General features: G+C 45.9%; 1 protein-coding gene across 10 annotated transcripts in view; it reads right to left on the minus strand.

The window, feature by feature from the left end:
• ERI3 (ERI1 exoribonuclease family member 3) overlaps window positions 1–12,105 on the minus strand; it is a 136,303-nt gene extending 124,198 nt beyond the window's left edge. For 3 of the 10 annotated variants that reach the window (XM_010347445.3, XM_010347446.3, XM_074380695.1), the window contains exons 1-2: window positions 11,707–11,926; window positions 9,635–9,710 (exon numbers count right to left, since the gene is read on the minus strand). In XM_010347445.3, the coding sequence (XP_010345747.2) occupies window positions 9,635–9,710; window positions 11,707–11,841 (211 nt within the window). In that variant the 5' untranslated portion in view covers window positions 11,842–11,926. The other 7 variants (XM_074380698.1, XM_003936928.4, XM_074380697.1 and 4 more) reach the window with 6 other exon arrangements.
• Window positions 12,106–17,343: the final 5,238 nt, after the last annotated feature.

Genomic DNA, 17,343 nt, shown 5'->3' on the forward strand with positions numbered 1-17,343 from the left:
CACTACACTCCAGCCTGGGCAACAAAAGCAAAACACTGTCTCAAAGAAAAAAAAAAATAAATAATGAAAATAAATTGTTTTTTTAAAATCCATATGCAGCGCCGGGCGCGGTGGCTCAAGCCTGTAATCCCAGCACTTTGGGAGGCCAAGGCGGGTGGATCACGAGGTCAAGAGATCGAGACCATCCTGGTCAACATGGTGAAACCCCGTCTCTACTAAAAATACAGAAAACTAGCTGGGCGTGGTGGCGCGTGCCTGTAATCCCAGCTACTTAGGAGGCTGAGGGAGGAGAATTGCCTGAGCCCAGGAGGCGGAGGTTGCAGTGAGCCGAGATCGCGCCACTGCACTCCAGCCTGGGTAACAAGAGCAAAACTCCGTCTCAAAAAAAAAAAAAAAAAAAAAATCCATATGCAAAGTGGTTAAAATTTTAAAACTAAAAATATAGGACAATCAGGGCAATCAGTATGTGAAGAGAGAGATCTCCCTGTAACATCCACAGAAGGTAGGCTGCATATTCTCTCTGGCAGACACTCAAAGTGTCTCTCAGCCCAAACAGTATCCCTATCCAGCCGAGTTTCCATTAGAAGAGCCCCCACTCAATGCCTGCCTCACTGGCACTCCTGCCACCATAGAGCCTTCTAAGGAAACATCCCTGCTCCCTGCAACAGCATCCCACCTGCCCTTGTACCCTCTGGTGTCTTAGGAATTTCTCTTTTCTATTAATGTCTTTATGTTTTAGTCACAAGTTTGCAGACTATAAGTCTATACCTTACAATATCAACTGGGACTTTGAGTATCTAATTGAGGGCCAGAACTCAAAAGAAAGTTTATGATTCTGTCTATTTCTGCAAACTATCTTTCATCAGAGACTAAGATTTATACACATTTATTCTCAGACATCCTTTTCCCTCTCCTAGCAAATTAAAGGTATTAGTAGCCCATGGCAAGGGAGAAAATGAATGATTCTCTCTTCAATATGAAGGGCCCAGGCCCCCAGTGGGGACAGGGGAGGGGTAAATAGGACTGCCACGGGCCAGCTCGATTTGGAGAAACAGGCCTGCGCCAGGGCCCCTGGAGGATGGTCTCTGTGCAGAGTATTTACACAACAGACACCAATGGCTCCTCTGCAGCCATTACTGTCTATCAGGTAAATAACACATGTGCCAAAACACACATTTAATGAGGGAAATAATATGCCTTTATAAAAAGACTCAATCTTTATTTACCTGAGAGACCAAAGAAGCACCAAATCACCAGATTAGAGGAACCACAGAGGAGTCATTCTGGTGTCTTGGGTAAACAGACATTTTATAGCCTCCATTACTGGAGGGGTGAATGGAGGGGGTCAACCTTTAACATCCATACACACAGGCCAAGGGAGCCTAGAAATGGGAAAAGAAGAGCAGCCCATTGTGAAACATATGGTCTACTCCCACTCTACTTCCCCAGCCATGTGTATTTGGGATCTCTGGGAGGGTGTATGTTTATACCAACTCTGGATTCAATTTATTCCATTAAAAGCCAGACTAGGAGTCAGGGATACATTTGAGTTACTCCGAGGTACCAGCAATAGGTTCTGAGTCCAGCTGACCAGAAGCACTTAGGAATACAACAGTCATAGCTTCCTCAGTTCTCAGCCCTGGTACAAGTCCCTGAACCAATCTGACCTGTAGTACCACAAGTGCTCAGGCTCCTGAGTCACAAAAACAACAACAAAGAACACAGTAACACCTGTCTGGAACTCACTTAGTCACAGGTTTTGTCTCAGGCAGCTAAACAGGAAAAAATACAAATAAACTGCATGCCTTCAAAAGTCATAATCGTCCGTCTAATGACTATATCCTTGCTGCCAGAGCACTCTCTATGAAAAAACCAAACTGTCGGCCAGGTGCAGTGGCTCACGCCTGTAATCCCAGCACTTTGGGAGGCCACAGCGGGCAGATCACAAGGTCAGGAGATTGAGACCATCTTGGCCATGGTGAAACCTCATCTCTACTAAAATACAAATAATTAGCCGGGCATAGTAGTACGCACCTGTAGTCCCAGCTACTCAGGAGGTTAAGGCAGGGGAATCACTTGAACCTGGGAGACAGGTTGCAGTGAGCCAAGATCGCACCACTGCACTCCAGCCTGGCAAGAGAACAAGACTCTGTCTCAAAAAAAAAAAAAAAAAAAAAAAAAAAGGACAAACTGTCAAAGGTGAAAGAAAACCTAAGAGGCAACACAGTCCAACCAGCCAGGGAAAATGAGACCAGAAAGAAGAGAAAAGGACTGCCCAAGGTTCACACTGCAAGAAATCGTAAGAATAGAACACAGGCTCTCCACTCCAAGGCCAGGGTCTCAGGCTACTGCTCCAACACAAGGAAAGGAAAAGGTCTCACTAGTCATTTCCTGAGCTGTGCAGTCGTACAAAAGAGGCCAGGAGCCTAAGGACTCCGTCTAGTCTGCTAAAGGCTAGAGGTTGAAGACAAAACAAAGTTTGACATGCCCTGGAACCTCCACATGGTCCCACTGTGGAAAGGAAGCAGGAACTCTAAAAATGGGTCCTCACCTCAACAAAACAGTCTCCTCTTCTCTACACCCAGTCACTGCCTTGGCCTGCAGCTACAGCTACTTCTGCTCGAAGGCATGGCTAGGGAGAGCCTCCCCAACTCAGAAGCAGCTGCTAATAATCCCAAACTACCAGCAGAGCTAAAATCACTAAAGACCTTCAGAACACCAAATTCTGATGGCAACATCACAGGTCACAGTAGGTTTGTTTTCTCCTTCAATTAGTCTGTCTCAGCAGTTCCAAGCAGCACATAAAAAGAAGCAATTGGCCGGGCTCAGTGGCTCAAGCCTGTAATCCCAGCACTTTGGGAGGCCGAGGCGGGTGGATCACAAGGTCAAGAGATCGAGACCATCCTGGTCAACATGGTGAAACCCCGTCTCTACTAAAAATACGGAAAATTAGCTGGGCATGGTGGCACGTGCCTGTAATCCCAGCTACTCAGGAGGCTGAGGCAGGAAAATTGCCTGAACCCAGGAGGCGGAGGTTGCGGTGAGCCGAGACCGCGCCATTGCACTCCAGCCTGGGTGACAAGAGCGAAACTCCATCTCAAAAAAAAAAAAAAAAAAAAAAGAAGCAATTGTTTCTGATTTGCCTGCTGTTTGCTAAACCATCAGCTATGTCCAGTAGCTTGGGCCAACTCCTTTTAGCGGCCAAAGCTGGAAGACATCTTTTTGCAAAGTTCTACAAGTCAGTTGCAACTTCACCACACCTAAGAAGGGACAAAGCCTTGTTTCCTAACACCATAAATAGACTAAAGATGAACGGAGGGCAGGGTATGGTAACATCATCCCTTTAAGCACCTCTCACATTTGTAGACAGCATCTGATCCCAGAAGAGAGGTACCTAGAACTGTTAAATACTTCCTGTACTCCTGGTATAGGAGTACCAGTTTCAAGATGGGGAACTGGTGTAAAAGCAAGGAGTTACATAAAAAAACACTGGTAATAGACAAACCTAGGTTCAAATCCTGACTCTACTATAAATTATTTGTAACAATAGTTATAATAATACCTGTATCTTTGGGATTCAGTTCAACCATATAATGTACAAAAAGTGCTTTGCATAATAGCAAGTGCTCAATAAAAGGGAGCTATTAATACATGAGAAAGAGAAAAGGGAAACAGCATTTTCTGAAAATCTGCTCCAAGTCAGACACTGTATTGATGACTTACGTATTTTACCTCATTTAATCTTCCCAAGTATCAAGCAAAATGGGTAACAGTATTCTCATATTACAAATGAGGAAACTAAGGCTCAGAGGTGCTCAGCTCTTTGGGGCACTGTTCTCTACCATGTGTGATGGCCCACGTTTTCCCACATGACTGATTCCCCCCATCAGACACAGGGCCAACAATGCATATCAACTGCAGTTTTGCTTTTGAGGCAAACTGTAACTTTAAAAGTAACTCAACCTTAAGCAATAATTAAGTCTATCCAAGTCACCCCAACTTGTTTTCATAATTTTTTTATATTTTAAAAAGAAAAGTTACAGGCCTCAGCACAAGAGCAGAATTAAAACAATGGCAGCATAAGGAAGTCGAAGCCTTTTCTCAAACAAAATTCCAGAGGAGCAAATCTTTCCATCTTACAGAGTGGAAAACTGGCAGGAGGCACGGTTATAAACAATTCTTACTCAAGTACCCAAATGTGACGTTTCCTTTTACAAATCTGTGCTTTGGCAAATGCTGCTCCCCATTTTGGAATGCACTTCCATTTTTTTGCCAAATTATGACTCCTTCTTCAAAATCCAGTTCAAATCTCCCCCCTTTTGGTGGCTTTCTCTTTTTTCTTTTTGATGGTTCTAGCAATCATTAATTAAAACCCAACAGAACCAAATGGATAAAGTAGGACCCAAATCAAGCTGACACTCCATCATAAAGCTAATTGCTTAAGTATGATCCAGTGGCACAGTTTATTCCCACTTCATAACTTTTATCTCATTACATTGTAAGATATTAGGTATGTTTCTTCTACTACCAGCAATTTTCAAGGAGTTAAGGGAGAAGGAGAGAAGACAGCAGTATAGGTGTTTGTGTACACATGTGTGTTTTTTTTTTTTTTTTTAAAAAGCATATTTGACATAATTCTTTGATTTGCTTGTCAGACTAATGCATTTTAAAATTTCAAATAGCATTAAAGAGGGTGAGATTGTTTTGGGGGTGGCTGTGTGTGTGTGTGTGTGTGTGTGTATGTTTTAATCTAAATGGTGCAAGAGTTTTTAAAGCCTGAGAAACACTGAGCTAGATCTGTAAGGGTAAAGACCACATTTTATTCATTTCTGTATTCCCAGCACCCAGCACAGGACCAGGCACAAAGTAAGTGAGAGTAAATGTTTGCTGAATGAATTAATATGCCCACAGTCATGATGCCAACTGCTCTGGAATTAGAACATGCTAATTAGAACAGAGCAGGGCCTAAGCACTAAACAAAGCTTCTTCTCTTCCTTTCTTTATCCTTCCTCCTAGCCCACCCCATTCTGTCCTCCCTAGTTAAAAAAGAGCAAAAAAGAGTGAAAGCAAGAGAACAAGAGAGAGAGACAGAGAGAGAAAGAGAAAAAGAGAGACAGAGAGAGAATTGCCTTGGTGCCGGAATACCATTAAAAGGATTAATTTAGGGACCGGTGTTTGGACTGTCACATCCAATCACTACCCACAAATCTACAGCTTCCCAAATCAGGCTCATGCAAAGAAGAATCAATTGCAAGGACACAGAGGGTCTGAACAGGCATACTAATGGCCTCCTGAGGTGCCAGCGGCCAGCTCTGACACTCCCATAAATTATCCTCCTTTTGATTTTACCTGTAGCTGTGGGGCACAAGGCACAATTTTGAACATATCAAAGCAATCCCTGGTAACCCAAGGCTCCTCAAGGAATGTCCCCAAAGAGGAAAGGCTAAAAACAACGACCCAAAGGGAATCTGCTTCCCAACAGTCCTGGTTCTAGCAATCATTAACTAAAACCCAACAGAACCAAATGGATGAAGTAAGACCCAAACCAAGCTCAGTAGATCTGGACAAGGCATGCCTCCGACTGCAGTCCTGCAATGACTACGCAGCTCTCACTCAAGGAAAACGAAGTCATGGCAATAAACTAACACACTTTCATCTGGAGGCGAATCTGCCCTAGCTTTGACAGTACATAGAAGCATGACCTCAGGCAACTCATTTAACCTTCCTGGGCCTCAGTTTCTTCATATGGTATCAAGGACAAGAATGCTGACCATCTGACCCACTTCCCAGAGTGCTGGTGAAAAGCAATTTTAAAAAATTTGAGAGGCACTTTACAAAGATGTAGGGCCACAGGGTGGCAACACTAATAAATGACCCCAGACAGACAGGGAGGAATAGCTGGTCACACTTTGGTGAATTTCTATCAGGAAGTTGCTCACTCGATTTGCTTTACTGATGGTGTTGGGACTAAGGTCCACACTGAAAAAAGTTCTGGGATTCTGTTTTTTGTTTTTTGTCTTGAGACAGTCTCACTCTGTTGCCCAGGCTGGAGTGCAGTGGCACAATGTGGGCTCACTGCAATCTCCACCTCCTGGGTTCAAACAATTCTCCTGCCTCAGCCTCCTGAGTAGCTGGGACTACAGGTGTGCACCACCACACCTGGCTAAGTTTTTATATTTTTGTAGAAACAGGGTTTCACCATGTTGGCCAGGCTGGTCTCAAACTCCTGACCTCAGGTGATCCACCCACCTCAACCTCCCAAAGTGGTAGAATTAGAGGTGTGAGCCACCACACCCTGCCAGTTCTGGGATTCTGAAATGGAACACCGGTTATCCAAAAATTTTCTATTATGAAGAGCGGTGCCTGGCTTTAGTAAATTCCTCCTGTCTGCTGGCTGCCACCATAAGTGGCTACATTTTTATCATACGTTCTCAGTGACAACTGTAAGGACCCAAAAAATACAAAGCCAAAGGCCAAGCCACCCAACTCCTGGCTGCTTTTTGAAACTTATTAATTATATAAAATACTGTTAGTGATAAAAGTTATCAAGACGCTGTGTGAAGAGTTTTACATACATTATTAAACCCTTCAGCCAACTCGACTAAGTCTCATTATCTCCATTTTACAGGTAGCAAAGTGAAGCTCAGAGAGCTAAGTCACTTGTCCAAGGTCACATAAACACTGCTATCAGAAACCTACACTGGGGCTTATAGGATGAAGACCTCCTGCAAAGGGAAAACAGGAAGAAAGGGAAAGTACAGGCACCGGCCTCTCACCTATTCAACGGACACTCACCAAATACAGTATTTTATTTGGTCCCTGTCCTTGACATATACCATCATACCTAACTGGGAGGCATTTCCAAAACCAGGAAGAGGTTATCAGTGCTACAAGCAAGGAAAGGAGAGACCAAGTAGGACATGTATAGAACGAGGGCAATTCCCTGGAAAGCTTAGGAAAATGGGTCATCCTCTGTGTGTACAGTTCAAGAAGTTCAAATTAATTGGCATTAAGCTGTGAACCCTAAGACCAAGACCCTTTCTAAGGCTCTGTTTATTCCATATCTCCTTCATTAAATATAGTTTCCAAGGCCTTTTAATTTTTTTTTTTTTTTTGAGAGTCTCGCTCTGTTGCCCAGGCACAATCTCAGCTCACTGCAACCTCCACCTCCAGGTTCAAGCAATTCTCATGCCTCAGCCTCCCAAGTAGCTAGGATTACAGGCACATGCCACCACATCCAACTAATTTTTGTATTTTTAGTAGAAATGGGGTTTTGCCATGTTGGCCAGGCTGGTCTCAAACTCCTGGCCTCAAGTGATGCACCGACCTCAGCCTCCCAAAGTCCTGGGATTATGGGTAAGAGCCACTGCGCCCAGCTCTTTCAATTCATTTTATACCAACTTTCCCTTTCTACATCTTTTCCAGTCTGTAAAATAGAAGCCAGTATCTCCAATAAATTCTTTGGGAAGAAGTTAGTAAAAAGAACCATTATACTCATATATGCAAAGATTCAGTTATACTCAATTTTTTTATTTATAAGAAAAGCATAGCTATAGATCAGTGTTTGTTGTTTTTGATTTTTGGTGTTTTTTGTAGAGATGGTTCTTGGTATGTTGACCAGGTTGGTCCCAATCACCTGCCTCAAGCCTCGGCCTCCCAAAGTGCAGAGACTATAGGCATAAACTACCGTGCCCAGCCATGTACTCAATTTTTAAGAACCAAAACAATGCCACAAAAGGGAAAAATAAAATGCTATCCACGTAATTGCCACAGCCTCCTGACTAGTCTCTGCCTCCAGTATTGTCTGTTCCCTTCAATGCATTTTTCACAATGAAATCACAGCAAACTTTTTCTTTTTTTTTTTTTTTTTGAGACAGAGTCTCGCTCTGTCACCCAGGCCAGAGTGCAGTAGTACCACCTGAGCTCACTGCAACCTCCGCCTTCCGGGTTCAAGTGATTCTCCCGCTCAGCCTCCCATGCAGCTGGGATTACGACATATACCACCACGCCCAGCTAATTTTTGTATGTTTAGTACAGACAGGGTTTTGCCAAGTTAGCCAGGCTGGTCTCAAACTCCTGACGTCAAGTGATCTGCCCGCCTCAGCTTCCCAAAGTGCTGGGATTACAGGCATGAGCCACCATGCCAGCCTCCCAACTTTCTAAAACACAAGTCTAATGTCAGTCTACTGCTTAAAACCCTTTAATGGCTGCTTACTGTTCTTAAATATGACCCAGAGGTCAGCAAACTATGTTGCATAGGCCAAATCTAGCTGCCACCTTTATTTATTTTATAAAGAAAGTTTTACAGGAATACATCCATGCTCATTACTTTTCATACTATCTGAGGCTACTTTCACGCATAACTGCAGAGTTGAGCAGAGTTGAGAAGTTGTGACAGAAACCCAAACCTAAATATTTACTACCTTATCCCTTACAGAAAAAGCTTGCAAAGCCCTAATCTTTTTTCTACCCCCAGTCTAATCCTAAGAGTTTATAAGGCTACAGCTCTGGCCTCTGCTTACCTCCTGCTTCATCTCTCCCCATATGCTCCTGTCCCCTGCCCACTAAGTACTCTGTTTCAACTACACTGACCTTTCTCAAATTTAATAAAGCTCTGACACTTGGTCCCTCATATCTTCAACTATTTCTTTTCTCTTTTTTTTAATTTTCAGTGTTGAGGGTTCGTTTAATTCTATGTGAGGAGGTTACCACTTCTGAGTGGCCTTCCCTGAATCTACAAGTCTGGGTTAGACACCCTTCTGAGTATTCACGAAGCTTTTTCACCTCCCTTTACTATAGCACTCTCAGACCGTATCATAACTGCCCTTTTACTATCAGTCTCTCCCATGAATTTGTAAGTTCTATGGTGTCAGGGACAGTGGCTTCCTTGTTCACCACTACAATCCCAGGAACTAGCACAGTGCCTGGCCCTTAGTTATTGAACAAATAGGCTCAAGTCCTGGATATTAATCATCCAGAGTATGCCTCTTTAGCTGGTCCCTGATCCTTGTAAAATAGACAGGTTGAAACTAACCATCCACCAAAAGGTAACATGCAACGTAAATTAAACCAATATCCCAAAGGCCTTGGTCAAATACATTAGCAAAAGCCAAATGAGAGCCAGGTGTGGTGGTACATGCCTGTAGCTCCAGCTACTTGTGGGGAGGAGGATCACTTGAGCCCAGGAGTTGAGTCCAGCCTGGGCAATTTAACAAGAGTCTGTCTCTAAAATAAACAAACAAACAAATAAATGTTTAAAATCAAATGAAGATGTTTCCTTCTCCTTCTTTAAGATGTGTATTTATCAGAATAATGGGCTATTCTGGCTCTATTCAACCATCCTGAACATAAAGCAGGTGCTCATGAGATGCCCATAAAGCAACTGTGACAGAACTTGAGAGTCTGGATCTCCCACCTCCAACTCTTACCACTTTATAAACTTCAGGTAAGTTTCTACAGACTTTGAGCATACGTTACCTTATCAGAAGAAGCTACAAAAAAATACAATTTGTTTAGACTTTGGAGACATGTGGGGGAATAAAATACAATCTGCATCAGCCCTCGCCCCCTACCCTCCAAGGCCAAATACTCTGAAGGAATCAAGCCAAACTTGACCATGCAACAGGATTCTCACCTCTCCTTACTTCGAAGATCCCAAGACCGGCAGCTGGGGATGCTGAAGGTTCTGTGAAAGCTGGAAAGCCCCAATGCTGTGGATAAATACACATCTCTGCAACAAGTCTATTTCAATACAAAGCATCAGATCCCCATGAAGGATACTGCACCTCAAACTCTAAACTCAAACTTTGGGATGACAGCTACCTATGTGGAAAGACAGTGACCCCGAAGAGCTTTCAGAAGCTATTAGTACTACATTTATAAGGATTTTCACGTTCTCTGGTCATGTATTTTTCCTCCTATGGAAATTCACCTCCTAGAAACACTAAAATTTACCATATCTGAGCTTGGACTGAGAAAGACAGTCACCAACTGGTGCCTCTTTGGGTGATTTCAGAATCCTAGTCTAGACAAGGAGGAAGACACTGGTAAAGCTGACAGTCCTCAGAACTAAGGAACTAAGGCTGGGCCAGGATTAGGGGAGGAGTTGGTTGCCACAAATCCACAAGCCAAACTGCAAATGGCCACATAGACGAGGAAACACTTTCAGGATACATCCAAGCCTGCCTCAAGCTGTAAGAAAGTCAAGATAACTAAATTCCAAGTGAAACATCAACACATACCTATCATGCTTTTCAACTAATTCATATTCTCTAAAGGACTGAAAGTTGCAGAGATGCCCCTGTTAGTGACATATTTTCCATAAAGAAACACCTAGGGTTGGAACCAATATATTCCTGTCTACTATTCCACACATTTAAGCCTTTCTTCTACTCAGATCCCCTGGGAAAAAGCCACTCACCAATTTATCCCACCACAAAGAAAACACTTTCGAAATGAAAGGGAATAAAAGCACTTTTATTTGAAAATTTCAAGTTGGAAGAAGAGCTCTTAGCCAAACTCTATGACCTAGCTAGCTGATTATTTACAGGATCTTTGGGCAGGAATTGTTAATGAGCTTTTAATTTGGAGTGCTTAAGTTGCCAAAGTGCTCTGAGCTCCAGTGAAGCACCACAGAATCCATAAAGGAAACCTTATCAATCACTTCCCGGCAGCTCCCTTCCCCCAACCCCTACCTCCTGAAGAAGGGCAGCCAAGTGGGTTTCTAACCAGGATCACAGACACACATTAGTGGAGTCACACTCCAAATCCCTGTTTATAAATTGGCTTTTAAATGGTAGGAGATTCAGGTATAATAAACTTAAGCTCCACGCAAGAACCCACTAAAACAAGGCATGCTGTATATGATCAAGTCAGAATAAAGCAGAATTTGATGAAGCCAATTTCTCGAAGAAACTCTACAATCAAAACTCATTTAGCCACTCACAACCTACTATGGTTTGAATAGTGTACAGTCTTTTAGCCAATAGGATTCACGTTTTGCTGCCCCTCCGCTGGACTGACGAAATGTCTGAAAAGAGTAAATACCATTGAAGTGGCCAGAGACCTCTCGCAGACGCAATCAAGGGCACTATTCGTTGCAAAATTCAGCTCTAAGGACAAAATCCAAACCCCCATTGAGGAGCCCCACATCCAGCATCTTCCAAGTCAACAAGGAGCAGTTATATTTTGCAAGACCTCGCAGTCAAGCTTCAATCCAAGTTCATGCTTTTTTTTTTTTTTTTTTTTTTTTTTAAGAAAACACCTGTTGCTGGACCATTTGCAAGACAGGCAAACAGAAAGCTAGCCAGATTAAGCCCCTTAGTCACTCCTTTCACCGTCACTATTACCACCTGCAGATTTACAGAGGTAAACTGCTAACCTGGTGTGTGTGCATGTGTTGAGGAGAGGGTCAAGGGAAATGTTCTATCTACAATCTCCTTGCTCCATTTCCAGCCTCTCTGGTCAAACCTTTTTCTTCTCTAGTAATCCCAGGTAAGAAGTCAACCCCCTTAATAAACTCACCCATCCTGTCTTGCAAAGCTCTGCCCCACTCCCCCTCCACCAGAACGTTACTCATTAGATTAAGCATACAGGGTGAGCACATGGGCCAGCACCCCAGGTTGCACAAACTCTGCGCACCGCGAAGCTCACCCCGCATGCATTAACCAAGGCCCAATCTTGGGGGGACCATTCAGCATCACCCACCCCGGGGTGTTGCCCCCAACTCGGGCCCATCCAAGTCCAGGGGAGAGTAAGGGGAGGGGCGGGGGGCCAGGAGACCAGCCCTCCTTCCCAGGGCCGCCCCCGCCCCCCGTCAGCAGCGGGAGAGGCTGTCGCCATGGCAACGCCCCCTCCTCGGGGCCAGCGCGGCAGGCTCCCTCCAGGTGCAGGCCCCGACGTCTCCCTCAGCCTCAGCAGGCGCTCAGGGCAGTTGGCGGCGGCGGGCGCGGCCCGCGCCGACTGCGGCACCAGCCAGGCAGAGGCAGGGCCAGCTCCGCCCGCTCCCCACCGCCCGTTCCCGGCCGCCTCAACAACGGCAGCCAGCACCACGAGTCCACAACACACCGACTCACCTCCGCGCACTCTGACCCCGACCGACGCGGCGGACGGGCGGGCGCTGTGGCCAACCGCTGAGCTCGCTGCCGGCCCCTTTAACCAATGGGCCGCAGTGGGGCGGGGCTTCTTCTCCCCAAATGCTCGCTGTCCCGCCGACATGCGCGCTAAGGCGTGTAAAGATGGTGACTCCCGGCGGCCGGCCTTATGGGACTTGTAGTTTTGACGTTGCACGAACTCAGAGGAGAAGGCGGGGGCGGGGGCATCACTTCTGAGCTGCGAAAGGAATTTTTTTTAAAACGAAACTTTCTAAGGCCTAGAGCGACCCAGGTCCCCCATCTCCGTTTTGCCGCCCTCCAGTAGGTGAATATGGGCTCACAAGGTGACAGATTCAATTTCGTGACGCCTCATGAATCGTTCATTCAACAAGTAATTGTTGTCATCTACTCTCTGATGTGGGCCTGCGGGAGACCTGAGACAAGGAGGGGTTAAGCTAAGAGGAAAATGCTTAGATTCCTGAAGGGCCGTCCTAAGGAAGACGGAACTAACTCGTTCGGGTCCACTCAGAGGAAACTTCTGTTTAAAAGGCTTGCCTCAGCTGTGAGGAGCTCAGTATCTCCAGTAAGCTGGAGAGAACTGTGTTTCTTCATGCTGGTTATGCCTTTCTGGGTAGTCATGGGTCCCAGGTTATGAGCTGGAAAACCTCAGCCTTAGCCAAGCCAATGATGGCTTTGACAGCTTCCCAACCGATCAGGACCGCATCTTCTGGGCCCAGCTTCAGTTACCAAGCCCCTCTGTGTGCTGTCTGCATATTTACACTTAAGACGATGTCACTGACCGGCCACGGTGGCTCTTGCCTGTAATCCTAGCACTTTGGGAGGCCGGGGTGGGCGGATCACGAGGTCAAGAGATCGAAAGCATCCTGGCTAACATAGTGAAACTCCATCTCTACTAAAAATACAAAACTTAGCCGGGCGTGGTAGAGCGCCTGTAGCCAGAGGCTTTACTGACCTTGGGATACGTCTGTGCTCAGGAGGCTGAGGCAGGAGAATCGATTGAACCCAGGAGGCAGAGGTTGCAATGAGCCAAGATCATACCACTGCACTCCAGACTGGCAACAAAGCGAGACTCTGTCTCAAAAAAAATAAAAGATGTCATTTCTGGGCCTACCACCTCTGAGATCGGACCTTAATGTAACAATTCCCACCTGAGCTGGGAGTGCCTGGTAATCCCCATATCAGGGAATGCCTTCCTTAATCCCACCCATGTAATAGGTTAGGTGATTCTACTGTGCACCTACAGCATTTCTCATACTGTTTTATAATTATCTGTTTGCTTGTTGTCACTCCCACAGGGTTATAAGCCCTTTAGGGAAAGCATTTTTTCCATATTGTTCATGTTGTGTCAGTAACACATGGGCCTAAAGAAGGCCTGCAATAAATGTCTGTGAACAAATGAGGGAATAAACAGCAGCAGGGACAGACGTATCCCAAGGTCAGTAAAGTAGAGGCACTATCCCCCAATTCTTGGAGCCGGAATAGATTCTCTTTCTGTTACCTAGACATTAACCTCAGTTGGTCAGTCTGTCCACCTGTATTTATAATGCCTCTCAAGTGTCAGGCACGATTTCTGTTGCTGAGGATTCATTGATGAATAAAAACACAGAAATCCTGTATTCTCAAGGAGACTTTAAATTGGAGAGGGAAGCTGGGTGCCATGGCTCATGTCTGTAATTCTAACACTTTGGGAGGCTCAGGCTGGAGGATCCTTTGAGACCAGGAGTTCAAGGCCAGCTTGGGCAATGTAATGAGATTCCCATCTCTACAGAAAAGTTTAAAACTAGCCAGGTGTCGTGGCATGTGCTTATAGTCCTAGCTACTCAGGAGGCTGAGGTGGGAGGATCGCTGGAGCCCAGGAGGACAAGGCTGCAGTGAGTCATAATAAGTAAATTGGAGAGGGGCTGCAGGAGGAAGAACAGATAATAAACAAGTACATAAATATAAAAATAAGACAAATAAGAGGCAGTGAGATAGCTTGCTTATATACTGAGTCATGGCCTGAGAGTAGGGCACAGCCAACCTTGGCCTTAAGAATGAAGTAAATCTATACTATCTGGATTCAAGGCTTTATTTAATACCCAGCCCCAAAATCCTCTGTGGAGCCTTCCATGGTACCCTTTATTCCCCTAGAATGTGCTCTTTCCTCCTTGGTGCTCTAGGGCTCAACTCTACAGCTTCCAGGACTTCACCACACTGTAGGCTCTTTCTGTACAAAGACCAGGAAAATGCATTCACATAATAGAACAGTTTAACAGCTCAGTATACACTTGGTGACTTACACTGCCGCCTGACCCAGCACTTGGCTTTCCCAAGCCGTGGCTCTGTGTGTGCTGTCTGGTTCCCTAGAAAACAGAGCCTGGGCTGGGCACAATGGCTCATGCCTGTAATCCCAACACTTTGGCAGGCAAAGGTGGAAGAATTGTTTGAGTCTGGGGGTTCATGACCAGACTGCTCAGCATAGCAAGATCTCATCTCTGTAAAAGAAGAAAACAGAGCTGAGCTAAAACTTATGTGCTCAAATTTAACTGGGGAGTATAATCCCAAGGCATCAAGAGTGAGGGGAGCCAGGCATGGTGACGCATGTAGTAGTCCCAGCTACTCAGGAGGCAAGAGACTGAAGCAGGAGGATCGCTTAGAGTCAGGAGTTCAAGACTAGCTTGGGCAACATGGCAAGACCCCATGTCTTTTTTTTTTTTTTTTTTTTTTTTTTTTTTGGAGATGGAGTTTCACTCTTGTTACTCAGGCTGGAGTGCAATGGCACGATCTCGGCTCACCGCAACCTCCGCCTCCTGGGTTCAGGCAATTCTCCTGCCTCAGCCTCCTGAGTAGCTGGGATTACAGGCACGCGCCACCATGCCCAGCTAATTTTTTGTATTTTTCTAGTAGAGACGGGGTTTCACTATGTTGACCAGGATGGTCTCGATCTCTTGACCTCGTGATCCACTCGCCTCGGCCTCCCAAAGTGCTGGGATTACAGGCGTGAGCCACAGCGCCTGGCAAGCCCCATGTTTTGAATAAATAAGTAAATAAAAGAGTACGGGGAAGGGAAAAGTGAGGCAGGGAAGGAGGGAAAGAAAGTACAAGATAGTGTCTTACTGAGAAGTTGTCCAGCGCCTCAAAGAAAATACAGCTAGTTGCTCTGTCGTATAGGATGTATAGAACCATCCTGTCTGACAGGAAGGGTTGTGTTATCACACCACTGCAGTAGCCACAGGGGGTGCCAGATGCCACACCCTGAAGCAAATTCATTTGAGACTAGAAACGGTGAGAGGAATGAAAGCCTCTGGTTGGGTCAGATTAGGTCCACTGCAGTCCCACTACAGTGGGCACATTGGAGGCTGTGTCAAAACCTAACCCTCCTCCCAGGGGAAACAAAGATAACCAGAGGTGGTAGTAAATGAGGGGGGAGTGGCAGTTGGGCTGGCCAACAAACAAGTGGCCAATGGCCAGAGTTGGGGTTGCAGACGAGACAAGGGCAAGTGAATTTGTGGAGGCAGATGAACTGAGTCCGATACACAGACACACAGATACCTTGGTGCTGGATTAAGTGACTGAACGACAGTGAACACTGGGAGCAAGAACAAAAGAGAGGACCAAGTTAGGTCCTCTTATTCCCCTTCAAACCATCAGGAAACGCAGCAAGGTGGCCATCAAAGCTAGAAAACCAGCTGCCAAAGAGCAGAGAACGCAGGACCCAAGGATAAGGCATGGCAGCCCCCAAACCTTGGCACAGCTGAGAGAACCCAGACTGGGTCTGAAACCATTTTATGTGGCAACTGGAGAAACTGCCACTGCCATCGTAATCCCTATAAGCTATATAGGACAGCATAGGAGGGTGGGCTCAGTCCTGGCTCCATCTGTGACCTTAGGCAAGTCACACACCTCTCTGAAGTTCAGTTTCTTCATCTCTAGAATGTAGATAATACTAGTATCTACCTGTCATTGAAATTAAATACACAACTGCTTAGCACTGCCTAGAATAAAGAGTTCAGTAAGTAGTGGCTGTTACTATTATTCCCATCCTTCCCCTACCCCTCTCTCTTGCCCCCCTTTCCACCATGACCACCACCACCTCCCCTCCTCTTCTCCCAAACCCCACCCCCCAGCAGTCTTCTGCTGCTCCAGGAGGAATCTGGCCATACTGCCTTCTTCCTGCTTTTCCCCAGGGCTGTTCCCCAAGAGCCTGAGCCATTCATCTCCCTGGTGACCTGAATCTGAACTAAGAGATGGATGTGGGGTGGCTGAGGCCAGGGTGGTAATGTGCTCCCTTATCTCCGTGCCCCTCACTGGGGCCTAGTTAATTTTCCCTTTGATTTTAATATAGATTTATTGAAAGTTTCAGTTATCAAAACAAACTGCAGCAGCAAATTGGTGTTCTTTGCAGGCCTACAAGTGCCTATAAAGCTGCCATGCTCGGGAACGAATGGCGCTCTCCGGGAGGTCAGTCATGGCAACAGGAAGTCCCTGGGGACACACACTGCAGTTTAATATTTTTCTTATTAGCCTTTTTCTTCTTGGCTATCTAAGCCTCCCCTTTAAATTGGAAATCAAATGGAGCCACCTGCCCAGGGAGGTTCTTTTCCTTAGGCTGCACCACTCTCTGCCTATGCTCTGTCCCCTCTCTAGTCCCAGGGCCTCTACCTCGAATCCTGTGACTCCACTCTGATTTGCCCTAGGCCCAGAGAGAGTCATGATTCACCTGCCCCAGAGGCGTGGTTCACAAATGTTGTGATTCCCACAGCTTTGTCCCAGCTGTACAAAGTCTGCTTGGGCTCTCCAGCCACTAGTCAGAGGCAAAGCAGCCCTAGAAAAGACTGGGGCCCCAGACTTCTTCCATATCTGGTGCTCAGAAGGGAGGAAAAAGCAGTTTGAAACCAAAGGAGTTGCTTTGAAAGAGGCAGACGGTCCTGTCAGGATGTATTGAACTCAACAGAAGTAAAAAGGAGACGCTGATCCTAGAGTGGGCAAGCTCCACTTACAGCCCAAGATTTTTCCGATTTTATTCTCATAGCCCCAGTGCCGCTCCCAATACTCCCCACCACAGCTTGATTTTTGAGGCTCCTCTCTGTGGCCCCAATTTGCCTCTCTAAGGACCAGCAAGCACTCTCTAGTGCCCCAGGGGCTCCTGAGCTCACTGCCACTTCTAGGCTCTGGAATCAGTCCTGTCCCAGCAGAGTCTCCATGCCTAGATCTAGGCTGGAGTATAGTAGCACAATCATGGCCCATTCCC

The sequence above is a fragment of the Saimiri boliviensis genome, chromosome 11, assembly GCF_048565385.1.
Source record: "Saimiri boliviensis isolate mSaiBol1 chromosome 11, mSaiBol1.pri, whole genome shotgun sequence".
NCBI classification, from domain to species: domain Eukaryota; kingdom Metazoa; phylum Chordata; class Mammalia; order Primates; family Cebidae; genus Saimiri; species Saimiri boliviensis.